At 37.8% G+C, this 15,186-nt stretch overlaps 1 protein-coding gene across 10 annotated transcripts in view; it reads right to left on the bottom strand.

Moving 5' to 3' along the window:
* LOC128613893 (receptor-type tyrosine-protein phosphatase mu-like) overlaps positions 1-15,186 on the bottom strand; it is a 235,340-nt gene that overhangs the window by 130,315 nt on the left and 89,839 nt on the right. For all 10 annotated transcript variants that reach the window (XM_053635055.1, XM_053635064.1, XM_053635095.1 and 7 more), the window contains exons 3-6: positions 13,396-13,670; positions 6,458-6,536; positions 2,272-2,393; positions 1,199-1,373 (exon numbers count right to left, since the gene is read on the bottom strand). In XM_053635055.1, the coding sequence (XP_053491030.1) occupies positions 1,199-1,373; positions 2,272-2,393; positions 6,458-6,536; positions 13,396-13,670 (651 nt within the window). The remainder of the gene's footprint in view (positions 1-1,198; positions 1,374-2,271; positions 2,394-6,457; positions 6,537-13,395; positions 13,671-15,186) is intronic.

The raw sequence follows: 15,186 nt of genomic DNA, 5'->3' as shown, positions 1-15,186 counted from the left end.
GTCTCTGTTTTACACATAAAACGTGATGTTTGTGCTGTCTTAACAAATTTGAACCAAAACTATCAATCCCATTTTGAGTTCAGAAGTACTTTAAGGCCATGAGCTATGAAATGAAAGAGGCCAACCTATGGCAAGCACACTGGAAAAGTGCTTCGTAGAAATAAAAAATAAGGAGTTTGTCCTAGGCCACACACACTGCTGTTTAACAAAATACAGTACCAAGGGGGAAGAAGGGTGTTTCCTGCTGTTTTATGATTTACAGTGTAATGATGTTCTCATTCAGATGGAAAACTATTTAAATGTAGCACTCTTTCATTCCAGCCGTTGCTCTGTCAGAACCAGGGACAGCCCTGGGTAACCGCCCATATATATATATATATATATATATATATATATATATATATATATATATATATATATTCTACCACACAGGGCTAATGATAGATACAGTTCTGTTCACATTTCTATTTATTTGTATGTAGCCTCCAACATAATTTAATTGTACATTTATTGTAATTGTAATCTCTATAGTTTATAGTATTTTAGATTCAATTCTGCTGTTGTATTTTATTTTATTCTATTTATTCTATTTTTATTCACACTGTCTTGCTGTGCTCTACTCTACACTATTCTATTCAATTCTATTTTCTATTATATTCTGCTGTTGCATTCTATTTCAATCTATGTCACTCTGTTTGCTCTACTGTACACTATATTCAATTCTATTTTCTATTCAATTCAGCTATTATATTCAAATTTATTCTATTTCACTCTGCTTGCTCTAATCTACACTACTCTATTCAATTCTATTTTTTATTATATTCTGCTGTTGCATTCTTTTTCATTCAGGGTCACACTGTTTTCCTCGACTCTGTTATATTCTGCCATTTTATTGTATTTTTCTTCTATTTCATTGTTTGAGCACTGCTCAGTGCTGTTCTGTGCAACTCTATTCTGCTGTTGTATTCGACTGTATTCTATTTCATTCTGTTCTGTTCTGCTCTATTCTGTTCTTTTCAAACTACTCTCAAGGACTGAGCAGTTGCTGCAGGGAAAGAATTAAAGTTAAATGAGCTTACTGATGCTTGTTTTTCTTTCAACAGAAGAAACTTGCTTTTCTTTCTTTTCAGAGAACTTCAGCTTGGTAAATAATTGAAATCCCAGTTGTAAGATTTGTGATATGACATTTAAAACTTACGCTTCACTATAAGCTCAGCATAGTTGGACACGCCCACTCCCTTGTCTGATTGGACGATGCAGCGATAACGGCCTGAATCAACCTTGGTGGTGTTCACCACGTCAAACGCTGCCATGTAGCGCCTGGTGTTCACTGGCTTCGTGTCCTTCATCGGAGCCTCTCGGCCTGCGATACCCTGAGAAGAACAACAGGAATTTCAGATACTCCTGTAATAATACAGTAAACAAACACATTGCTGTCAGTTAGAAAGCGTTCCTGTGACTCATGATGTGGGACGAAGTGCAAGGCTGTGGTAAAATTTGCCAAACCGGAAAACATGAACAGTTAGAGGGGCTCAGCATCCCTGAGGGATAATTTAGAGAATAGTTTGAGGCATGCTTTTGATGTCTGATCATGAGGTCTGGACATTCCTCAGGAGTGTTTATCAGTGAATGAAGCATAAAGCAGGCAGGCAGCTGCAGATCTCCTGGGTAAGAAGTACACACAGACATGGATTGCTCACAGAGGATGAACTTTATGGTGTATAAAACTTTAAAGAGAAAAGGAGTTCCAGTCAAACAGACTCAATAGACTGGATACATCCTCACAAACTCTAATCTAAACTGAGTTTCAATATCAGACTGTTCAGAAAGAAAAAAAAGCTTTGCACATGTGTGTGTGTGTGTTCATTTCTGTACTTCTGCTCTGTTTATATAAAGTGGAATCTTGGATTTTCAGAGAGAAAGAGAAAGAGAGCTGTTTATTCTTCTCTGGGCACGCACTCACTTGCCACTGATTACCTACAGCTGTCTCACACACACACACACACACACACACACACACATGCACTTCAACATCCACAAACACAAAAATGTGTGTCCTTGTGCATGCACATCCGCATGCTGTGAGCAGATGGGGACATTTATTCCTCAGAAATATTTCTTCATTAACGTCACGAGACGCAGCTCTCTAATCGACTGTGTTTCATCTTTGCTGTTACAAAAAGCAGAGTACGATATTAATAACTGGAAAATGTGGGCAATAAAATAAAGCATGAAGCCATTAGAAGGCATGAAGCAGAAGTACAGTATTACCTGTAACCACAGTTTGTAGTTCACGTGGTCCTTGGGCTGGCCGTTGATGGTGCAGTGGAAAGTAGCTGTTTGCCTGGCATTAACCTCTACACCTTTAATATGCAGGAAGTGTGGTGTGCTCACTGCAACACAAACACACAGAAATATTACTATGTCCATTTATATTATATTTACATACATTTTTATAATGTCAAAATTTTGCATTTTATGATTAGTAGGATGGTCTTCTGGGCTATAGAGCGCAGTTGATGAGCAATAGTTTGTTTTATTTCCTCTTCTTGCTTCAGCCCCAAATAAATATGACGTAAAAGTGCAGAATGACGACTCAAATTCATGAGTATTTATATTATAATCATAACTCATTATATAATCCTCAATTTCAGTGGATTATAAATGATTACATTAAAGTAATACATCAGCATTTCTCTAGCCACCACATCTATACCATGGACAAGAATTTCAACACGTCGCCATTTACTGAGAAGAGAAAATTGATCGAAATCATTTATAATGGAAGTCTAAGTGCAGTTGTTGAATATCCTTAATAAACTCTGAAAATATGTGACTATAAAAATTTTTTTTTACAATCATTACACCCTTAAACAGAGCAAATGTCTTACAAAAACGGTTTTGCATAGTTTTTACAGAAGCAACACCTTAAAGAGCAATTATGGTTACTTACACTTTAATACAGGTTTTGTGGTAATCATACGCTGACTACATCATTAATGAAAGTACTTAAATTAGCACTTTTTATTAAAAAAAGCATTGACGGTGTGCTTTTCTTACTATAGTACCTCCCCAAAAGAGTTTTTAGACTGATGGTGTTCTTAGACCGTGACCTAGTGAACCAGTATCAGGATGTACAGTATTTATTGATACAGAAATCAAAGAACTTCTGTAAGTCATTCGGGATAAAGGCGTCTGATAATTACACTGAAAAACACTGCAGTATTCCTTAAATAAAACTAGTAAAATAATTCCAATTCAAACATGGCCTATGCCCCCTGACTTATATACCCCAATGCACATCTGTAGGAATTCAAATGCAAAATTGACTGTTTTTGTCTTCAAGGTCACCTCAGTTTTCAATTAGGATATTATGGTGACAGGCGATGAGACCATGCAGAGTCACACTGGGAAACAAGGACAAGTAGACTTCAGATGATGGCTAAAACAATTTTTTTCCACCCTAAGACCTCACCATTGGGACTGAGAAGCCCCCACCCCACCCCGCCGCCCCCAATATCCTCAGTAAAGGCTTGATTGTTGCTTAATGTTATTATAATTTCATATATATACTGTATTTTTTTAATTAGCTCCCCATCTCCGGATGAAGCAAACCATGATGACCTTGATTGCAACACTAGAGAACTGTACATAGCAACCAGTAGGCAATTAAAGCAGACCATGTGACCCATACTAGTGGACGGCAGTTACATTTACTTTCAGCATAGAGTTCAAATCCTGCTACACTGGTGCTGAGGAACAATTTGGATCGTGAAAATGAGCTGTTATAAGTTGTGTCAAGCGGCATTTAGAAACCTTATACGAGGTTTTACTAATTTTGATGAACCTATACAACAAATAGTTCATAACGAATATAATTTCATCACCATTTAAAAATGAAAACAGCTTATCGGATTCTTATTTCACTTTTTTAATTTAATAACGTGAAAATAAAGACACACTGATTATTTAAGTTAAACTGAAGCTTTTGTTACACATTTGCACTGCCGGAACTTTAGCCAAACTGGTCAGTGATTCGCAGTAGAAGTTAGGTTATGTGTAATGTTTCTAACATGAAAAGCTGCTGAGCATCTGGTTACAGTTTATTTCAGGAATGTTTGACTGCATATGGTAGGATTCATATCATGTACCTCCTGTTGTCAGCTACATGGTAATATATTATCATGTTAGCACTTCATTAGCATTTTGGAATAGGACCCCATAAAACTGTTACTAGGAACATGTGAGGAGAAGATTATTATCCAAATGAGAAACAAACGTGAGAGAAAGGTATGGCACTGGATGAATTCAAGTGAATTCAATGGCATCGAATGAAAATGATCCAGTTTATATATGCATGACATGTATGGTGGCCTGAACAAAACACATTAACAAGCAAAGTCACAACAGAAAATCAGTCATTCAGAAATGAAATCACTTTCACTCGGGTAACCGTGCTGCAGTTGCATGTTTAGCCTGGTAATGTGTTTTGAATGTACCCGTCACTTATTATGTGGTAAAACACATGTTCACTAAAATACATATATAAAGCCATCTTAATACAATGCTAAAGTTATGTCTAGAATTATGTAGATTATACCAAAATAAATCAAAAGCTTTATAACATCAAAAATTATACTGATCTAAAAATGAATATTTAGAATTCATGATTAAATCTTAAAACAGACACTTTAAGTAGATACTTTTTACTTTAATGTATAAGTGAGAGGCTATCAGAAAGGAAAATGCAATGAGCAGGAGATATAATAAAATAAAGCAGTGAGAGAAGTAAGTAATGCGGGAAATATCAGGAGGCAGAGATCTGATAGGAAGCTGAAGGAATTATGGAATGACTGATGGAATAAGCGAGGGACCGGCGCAGCATGACAGAGCAGAAGATGAAGGGGTGAAAAGTTAAATGCTGTGAGAAAGAAGTGGATTAGTAGGTGGAAGACAGAAGGTGAAAACTGAGACGGAGTGAAGAGTGGTTGAAAAGAGACACCTCAAACAGCTTTATAGGCATCGCTCTTCTTGTTTTCAAGCCTGAGCTATGAGTAAAGCTTGAAGGTGTAGTAATACGGTGTGGACCTTCTTACACATGACCACTAATAACACACCCATGTAGCCTAGCACAAATATGTCATTATTTACTAAAGAATTAAACAGCTTCTGCGAGAAAGCAATGCATCGTCTCATCTCGACAGATATCAGAACAGCTATCAGGCCATAATACTGAATGACAAGCCAAACGATATGGACATGATGAAGTTAATGCATCTGCCCGCTCTCATTTCCGCAGCTCTGATATATGGAAATATGATTTGATGAAAGTTTACGACCAGCTAAAATAAATCGTAACATGAATTTGGTGTTCTGTGTCTTTAGTCAGTAAAAGTATATAATTAGTCTACAACTGGTTCTTGCAATCTGTTTTCATATTAATAATAAATTACTATCAGGCCAGAGGATGGTGCGTTTAAGCGCGTCAACAAAGCCGTGATACCTCTGTTTGTTATTATTTCCTCTGGAAAGTGACCGTTCTCGTAAGTATCCATGCTGAATCTCCTATGAACCACGCATACTGAACAGGGGAACGTGGGCGGAGCCGTAAATAGTGTAGAACACTGACAACTCGAACAAAGCTGTCATTCAAGCCACCATTTTGAAGAAAAAACCCACTAGGATTAGTGCAGTGATTATTTTCTTTCTCTTTTTTAAATGACATTTTTTGGTGAGTTAAAAGGAAGACACCATCAAATTTTTCATGATACCATTTTTCTTTCAGTTTTGCTTGTATTTCTTTACCAGCAGTGACATTTTCATGTCTTTGGCAAAGATTTTGTGCTATCCATTATCCACATAAAATCCACTACCATCAAGTTTGGCTGAATCTCAACTGGCTTCTTATTCACTACATATGCTCATGACAAGATATAACATAAGTGTAGAGTTTGAGATTCAGCCACAGAATAAGTGTCTTTTACGCAAACTTTTCTATATTTTTGAAAAGTATTGGCACTGTTGCTGTTGCTGAAAAGTTGCTGTTTAGATCTCTGGCCACCATTGAAACAAACTTTTTGTGCTATACGCATTCACACGAAGTAGCCCTTTAAAAAAAACAAAAAAAAACAAACAAAGCTGTCTTACTAATCTAATGGTGCTGGATTCAGCTTAGTAAATGTCCCAAGCCTCACCACACAGCCATGTGAAAAAGCACCACATGACACCCAACTAGTTCAGTCCTATCTTTGATTAATGTGACAATGTATACAAAAAAAAAGCGCTGTAAAATGTTTATTTTGGAGTCTGTATTTGAAATGTCATATTTAAGAATAGTCTCACAGTACATTCTCGTAATATTCTGGTATTCAGGCTTTGGCCCATGGTATATAGTGGGAACAAAATACATGTGTTTCATGGTGCATAAGAAAGAAAGTGTAACAGAGAGAAAACTTACTGCACTGATGTCCCTGGAGAGAAATGTCCTTAATAGCCAGCAACCCTGGCTGTCCTGAGGTCACGACTTCAAAGATGAGCTAGAAAGAGAGAGAGAGAAGGAGAGAGACAGAGAGAGAGATTGAATTTAAATGACTAATAATAAATCAAAAACAATTCTCAATATAGTGCATGAAGAGCTCAGGTTAATGTTATGGAAATGATTCAGATGTTGATGGGTTTCACTAGAGGTGTGCCTCTCATGGAACCCAACAAAAAAGCTTCTTTTTTTTAATCATTGTTGTGTGTGGGAGCAGGTGGTCACATATGAAATGACACACATGACAACGAAACACGATAACATTAACATGATAGCATGTAGGTTACTGCTTTCATCCATTCATCATTAGTAACTGCTTTGTCAGAAAATATCTCAGGCAAGTGCACACAATAATAACTGCAGGATTGGTCAAACTGTGGGAGAGGGTGGGAAACCTATCTCTACACACACATCGAGCATGTACTGTACCTTAGTGTGTTTCCTCTCTGTTATAATAAACAGTTGAACAGTAGAAAACTATCAAAACAGTGAGTAGCTGGTTAGTTTTAAGAGGCCCAGGCAGGTTGTGTCCTCCTATATTTTCAGAGGAGGTCTGAATGTGTGAGGGAGTCCGTCCTTTCCATTCATGCATCAAAAACTACAGGCAGCTTGCTATTGTGAGAAAAGTGATTTCTCATAGGCCTCAGTGGAGCACAGAGTCAGGTTTCCATGACCTCTTTACAATGCTGATTTGGGCTACTAATAGCAGTCGCTCTGAGTGTTATCTCAATTGATCTTTTTTAAAAACGACACTGTGTAGTGTCATTCTCTCACTCTGACCACCAAACCACACAACAGATGGCGAGAAAGAGTGACAGAGGAAAAGGGAATAAGGGGTGAGAGAGCAATGTGTCTCACTAACCTTATCACTCAGGAAGCAACTGGTTAAAACACACATGCTGCTTTTTCCTGTGTGCTCAGATTTCTCGAGGCCTGCTACGTACTCGGTTTACATCAGACTTGACACGTGCAAACAGCACACACTTATCCAATCATTTCCACTCAATGTCTCTCTGATTTTTTTTTCTTCTTCCATCCCTCTACTAACTCAGTAACTCTTGAAAGTGACATATCAACTTGAAAGGGGACAGAAAAGCAAAGGTCAAGTTGGTTCGATGGTTTTTAAGGTTGACTGTCAAGATATGATTGTGGTGTGGTAAAAAAAAAAGTGCTTGTGTGAGTGCAAATACAGTCCAACGGGGAAAATACAATAATGCAGGTCTAGAGGTCTACATGGAGAATGAAAACCCGAACTTTAAATAGAGTGGAAAAAAACAAAACACCTATTTACATACATCTTTACATCTATGGAATATTAATAATAGTATTCACATGCCTATCTACACACACACACACACACAATATATATATATATTGTATAGAGCTTTTATTGTCAGCTTTACAAAAATCGAGATGTAGATTTAGATCTCAGTGACAGCGACAATGACAAGGGAAAAACTCCATGAGATGACATGAGATAGAAACCTTGAGAGGAACCAGACTCAAAAAAGAACACATCCTCTTCATCATAAGATAAAGAATATGCCAAAAGTATATCAGTTGTGCACTAACAACGTCTTCTTCTTCTTCCTCTCTCAGTAAAAAATTTCAAAAAATATTTCAAAACCATTTAGCCTGCCCTTGAGTTAATACAAAAGACATTCCATTTTATAACCCTCCGTTTCATCTATTAAAAGGGTTAAAAGGGATTCATGGATCAATAAAAACAGCAGGTGACAGTTTTTCCTCAAACTCATTTGCGTTGCCTAGTAGGACTCGAGTGTGTCACTCCAATGTACACTGAACGAAGATCATCCAAACAAGTCATTAGTGCGAGATAACACTGAGAGGCCATTCAAACGTGATGCTTTTTAGGTCATTCAAGTAGGTTTAAATTGATTTCCATTCCGCTTTATTCTGAGGAACAATTGTAAGTGGCTTGGCCACTAATTAGAGCTTTATGAGGGGCTAATTTAAAAGAAAATGATAACCCAGTCGTGGGCATGTTAAATGTCATGGCGAGCTGGAGGGAGATTAAATCTGTGGCGTTGATATGTGTCACCACACTGCACACTAAAAACGTTCTGGTCCCCAGAGGTCTCTTAAATATGGCTAGTGTGCCATGGGTTCTCTGTTGTTGGACTGTTTTCATTAGCTGAATTTATAATTGCTCAATTACTGAAGCCATTATGGCTGCTTAAGAATCTACGTTATATACAGAAGCAATCAGTGTTAGACAAAGGCAAATACAGTTGTTTGTTTTTTCCCCCTCAATAGTTATTGTATAATATATGTAGCAGAACAGTTTGCCTGAAATGTATAAGGGACTGTGATGCATCTGAACACTACAGTGGGCAATTTAGACAACTGTATAATGCATCAATTAGTCTATCACTAAATTTCATAAACGCCTCACTGAAACTAAACACGAGGCTTCGTATTGTTTTGGCGTCTTGATAGTTGTGTATATACAATTGTTCTTTGAGCTACAAGCTCTCCGCTTTCATTCGGAACTGATCATGCACCAGTGGTCTTTTCCTCACACCTGTAATTGTGATCCAGATGCTATAAACAGAAGCACAATAACATACTTCAGAACCAAACACCACAAAATGTCAGTGAAGATCAGAGAGCACCAGGCCATGGATATTAGCATACTCAAACTGCATGCTGTTATTTATTAAAAGTTTTGAAAACTGACCAAACTGGAGGAGTAATTAGAGCTAGTAATGGTATCTCATTGTACAGCAGAAGAAAAGTGCAAAGGGAGATGAGAAAGGATAAAAACACAAACCCCGTAATTACGAAATAAGCGACAAAGTAAGTTCTCAGTACCAGGTGGTTTCATTTTGACAAACACTTAAGATACTGTGCAATTATGCAAACCCATAATTACCTCTCCATCACTAATTAGCTACAATAACATAGATTGCAGTTTCTATTGTTAATCTCTATAATATTAAGAAGTCGCAATTGCATTCTTCACCAATAACGCCTTGTTGCAGCATCGAGAAACAGAGCCGAGAAGATGGAGAGGTGTCTCCTGCTACCCACCCTAAATACCAAGGAGGTGGTGGTTATTTCTCTGGAGACCTCGGTTTCATTTAGAACTCCTTCTTCCTCTGGAGAGCTGCAGCCATATGATAATATATTACTGTATTTCCTCATTTGGATAAAAGCATCGGCTAAATCAATATAATGTTAAATGTACTATTACATAATAAGCATGTCTACATGTTGCTTCTCTGATGCCCGGAAGTGGTTTGACTCGAGATCAGGGGTCATCAACTGGTTATATATATATATATATGACCCCTGTATATTTATAAATAATTATTTAACTGGCAGCTTGTCAGACCAGAGACCAGCTACAGAGCTATTCCCATAGGTTTTTCATTCATGAGAAGACAGAGAAGTATTTGTTTATTTTCCTTGCATAACATTTTAAATAGATATTTTTCATCTGCTCATAGTTCATGGCACTAGCCAAAAGTGCTAGTGTGAAACACCAGTGCAAAACCAAAACATAAACCCTTCAAATTGAAATAGACATGAATTAATAATCAGTGGTTATGCATTAAAATGTAACCGTCATGGCCGTTCATCCATGTTAGTTGGTTGTCCATACCTTTGTAAGAAAGAAATTTTAATAAAACTGGATCTTCACCAATTTGTGTTGGATAACCCTGCTCTAGCTATTGAATTTCCATTTGCATTAATGCTTTCGGTTTTTCTATACAAAGCTAAATTCAATCTCTACAAACATTTTTGTTAGCAGAATAAAATCAACAGATGAACACATAAATTAGCATTAATTTATTATAAATTGCAACTTTCTGTGATTGAATAAAGGAAAAATATTGATAGAGGCTACTAGACGTGGGCGAGTTACCTTAATTACCCCCAGTTACTGTGGATTATATTGATGGAAATTGGAAAATGCATGAACTCACATGCTCTAACTGTAATGAAATCAGAAGTAACACGATGTAAAAGCATGTGACAAGCATTCCTTGGCCATTTCATGGAACTACATATCCAACTGTCTATCACAGACTACGTTTACATGGACAGCAATAATCTAATTATTGACCTTATTCTGAATAAGACAATATCCTGATTAAGATGTTTATACGGGTCCCTTTTAGAATATTCCTTTCATGTTCCTGTTTTACATGTTATAGAACATAGATCGGTTAACGGCACCCGTCATTACGTCCCCAGGCTACGCCGTCTGACGTTCCCTCCAGAATTTCACGCCTCGACATACAGTTTGTCTTCGATATGGGACCGTATACAGTTTTGGGTGTTTCATTTTTAATTTTACGAAAGCTTCAAGTGCAGTTAATTATTTGTCATGCTATACGTGAAATAGACGACTGCTTGAAGCCGTGGGCTGCGTCCGAAACCACATACTTATCTACTATACAGTAGCATAGATATGTATATTTCACCTATTATATAGTACGTAAGTACGTGGTTTCAGACACAGCCGTGCTCTCTTGTTTGCCATAAAACGGTTGAGCACTGCCGTGTGTGTACGTGTCCTGTCGCAAAATGTGGTGAAAACTCCTACACGACATTAACAGTGTGATTAAGTGTACATGTCTGTAGTGCACTTCGATAAAGCACCTAAAACAGGAATACTCCACATGTCTTAATTCCATTTGTGTTTACTTCGAGTATGACTTTAGTCACATTAAGGCCATCAATAATCGCTGTTTACATGCTAGTTTCTTAATCAGCGTATCGCCTTAATCGAGTTAATATCGGAATGTTGTTGTCCATGTAGACGTACTGACTGTCTCTCCTTATTCTTTCCAGTCAAATTCTGAGGAATTTTGAATGATGTCCCTTCTGACCACCTGGTGAATCCTTTTTGTAAAAGAACCATTGAAGTCTATGTAATAAGGGCCAAAGAAGTAAGTCCTCTGCAGTCATTCCAATCCCTAACCTTAAGTTATAGCCTGACAAAACACTGAGTAACACTTTCCTTCTCTGACTAAACCTTGATGCCTCGTTTCCCCGTTTGTGCTGAAATGTTCATCTCCAGTTGAGTCAATGAAAAATCTATTCAGTCACAAAAAGCTCTCCTATGGTGCCACTTCTTTACACAATGACTTTTCAGCCATTAAAGGTGCATGCTGGGTCCTTACTGAACGACTGAGGTGCCGAGACTGGTTCTTATTCTGCCTCTATTCAACCAAACCCGGAGGAGCAGTCCAGAATCAGCTGCAAGAGCGCCAGAAGTCGATTTTGCAAGAAGTAATTGGGACTTTCTCTTGCAATTAAAATGGATTCCCTACGCGGATCAACAGGCAGTGCTACACAACCAAGGCAGGTGTCAAATCAGCCTACCTGGGCAGCTTAGTGGTTACATGTCAAGTGTGAATGAGCTCTTTATGTGAACTGAATTAATTAAGATTCTCTGCACGGTATGATGCCAAAAGAAGCTTGTTCTGCTACTGTGAAGATGGTAAACACCATGAAGCTGAATCTTTCGCATAATGAATTTCACAAACATTATGATGACAGTAGTGCCATGCTTTTTCCCTTAAGGTCAATGATGATACCCATCCCAAAATTAGGAACCGTTCTACAGCCATTTCCCAAGATTTTGACAATTGTATGCTTTGTGATACCCACAAATTGTTCATCTCATTTGTTCATATTTTTGGTAGTTTCCCTTTAAAATGTAACAGGCATAAACAATTTAAAGCCTTATTCCTAACAGGAGTCAGCTGGAGACAGCTTCGGTCAATTCTGACAACACCTGTGTCACCTTTCGTAGATCATTATTGTATGTTGGGACAATGTATTTTTGTAGCTCAGCGGTATGGTGATGAGTTATGTGTATTTTCTCTGGCATTCTGGTAATTGCTATGATACGATCATAAAAGAGTTATGTGTATTTGTTCTGGCCCTGCCTGATACATCCTGATGATGTACTTCTGCTCGGATATTTCTGCACTTGTGACTCACCTTGTGCTGTGGATAGTCTCATATGGAGACCCTAAATATCTGTGCTTCCCAAAAGCAGTTTATGCCCAAGTCCCATAATCTGATAATCTTATCTGTATACTGTAGACTGTGGTAATCATAAAGTGCTCGTTCCAGGATACTTACTCACAATATACTCACACTAAACATCTATTCAACGCCCTTAGCACAGTTTATCTTTACTTTTCTCCAGCTATATATACTAATCATGTATAATCCCACTATCCAGTCTGACCCAGAAGAGGACGGGTTCCCTTTTGAGTCACAACATTTTGAGAGGTTTTCATTGCCACTGTTGCCTCTGGTTTGCTCATTAGGGATTTCTATCTATATGTCAATTTCTGTTCAGCTGCTTTATGGAAATATCTATTGTTAAAAGTGCTTCAAAAATACAGCTGACCTCAAATGAAAAGCATGACACAGTATTGAGATATTTAAGTATATGTTCTCTGACCTTAAATTAGAGTTTGGTTTTGATGTTAAATCATCAGCATTATGTGACTCTGATCAAGCAAAAGCATATGGTACCACAGTGCTAATCGTCATGTCATTCTAGAAAGTGTTATAAATACCGTAGTGTACATCAAAAATCAGGCTTAGCTGATCATAGTGTACATAGTGTACATCAAAATTTGCATAGCAGTCTTTTTATTAGAGCTGACACCTTTTGGAATAAGCCTTTATTAATATTTATATAGTTTTATGCCAGTTGTCATGTAGGGCTTATGTATGTCCCATAGCCCCATAGCGTGAACAAAGCCATATGAATAAAATATTACTGATAATTATACCTCTTGCTGAACTATACAGATTAATTAAGGTATACTGATGAGATATACTAGAAGCAGAAAAGTTCTCACCTGGTAAAAGTTGGGCCAGAAGGTGCTGACTGCTAGTTCAACTTGCCTCCACGTATGAAAGGCAGGTCCGGATGAGTTCCACACCGGGAAGCCCACTGGGCTGTTGTTCTCTTTGACATAGATGTAGAGCTGGCCAGGACTCGAGCCCTCACCACTGGCTCCATAATACTGGAAAATAAGGCAGTGTGTATCGTTCTCCTTCAGCTGAGGGACAACTAGTTGAGCTCTCTGTCCAGGGTACCTTCCAGAAGTGTTGACCATCATAAAGGCTGAGCCTGCACAGAGGAAAGGCCATATTTGAGTACATTTACAGTGATGTATGTAGCATTTAATAGACTCCTGTCACATGAGAAGATGACAAGCAGGAAAAATATGCCACAGAAATTAGTTTGTATTTATTCAGATTAGCATATTGTGTATATTGCCAGAGTTAGTCTGTGTATATATATATATATATATATATATATATATATATATATATATATATATATATATATATATATACACACACATATGTGTGTGTGTGTGTGTGTGTGTGCGCGCGTGTGTGTGAACAATGCGTTCTGTGAGTGTTGTCCCGGAAAGACAACACTCACTGGACACATTGTTCTCTGCACACCAGGGTCACCAGATACACACACTACTTCCTCTGTCCCAGCAAACACAGAAACACACTTCAGTACAAAATGAGCATCAAGCTAAGTCAAGGCTCAAGGATTTCTTTCCACATTTGCTCATTAACTGCAGTGAGAAATTCAAGGTATGACCAGTGAGCAAACTGAAATGTGCCAGTCAGTGATCTAAACCAAATGCCCTAAAAAGCTCGAATGTGTGAACAGTTTGCTCGGCTAACACCATGACAGAAGGAAGGGTTCAAAACACACAGAGGAAGTGTGCCTTCAGAATGGTTAATCAATAACCTCTGCATAACATTAATAGCAGCTTTTTTTAAATCCTGGAAACCCGGCTATTGACTCTGGGGGCTGGCGTGTTGACACAGCTCTGAGAGCGAGAGAGAGAGAGCGAGAGAGAGAGAGCGAGAGATTGAGAGAGAGAGATTGAGAGAGAGAGATTGAGAGAGAGAGATTGAGAGAGAGAGATTGAGAGAGAGAGATGGACAGACTCATCAGGAGTCATTTTCACACATTTTAAGTGCATGAAATGAGCTTGGCATGTTTGTTATGGTATGTCAAGTGACAAGATTAGTCGGAGTTACTCTGGCTTGTGTCCCCCTTCACTCTTTACAAAGGAATGTAGATTAACCCTTTAAATGGCATAATTATCATTCATATTTAAAACTGTCACTCAATGCCTCTTTACATTAAAACAGTAAAGCTTCTGTACACTCTTTTTTAAAAGCATTTGAAAACATATCTTTTTACTTTGCCATTTAATTGTATTATAGAATTATTTAAAACTATAATTTATTTTAAAACTCAATTTTTTTAGTTTATTTATCCATCAATCCCTCCATTGTCCATACTGCTTATACTACACAGGGTTTCAGGGAGCCAATTAGCCTACAAAGTATGTCTTTAGACTGGGGTACCCAGAGGAAACCCCCGAAGCATGGGGAGAACATGCAAACTCCATACACATAGGGCAAAGACGGGATTTGAACCCCCATTGCTGGAGATGCGAGGCAAACTCACTAACCACTTAGCCACCCTGCCCCCTTATTTAATCTATTTTCTTCCAAGAAAATGTATTCTACATATGTGTACTTTTTCTCTCCTTCCAAAACTTCATCTTTTATTTTATACTGACAATTAACTACTATGAATTATTCAG

This window comes from Ictalurus furcatus, chromosome 1 (genome assembly GCF_023375685.1).
Source record: "Ictalurus furcatus strain D&B chromosome 1, Billie_1.0, whole genome shotgun sequence".
In the NCBI taxonomy this organism is placed as follows: Eukaryota; Metazoa; Chordata; class Actinopteri; order Siluriformes; family Ictaluridae; genus Ictalurus; species Ictalurus furcatus.
Note: the sequence above shows the minus strand (reverse complement) of the source record. Positions and strands in the feature narration are given on the sequence as shown.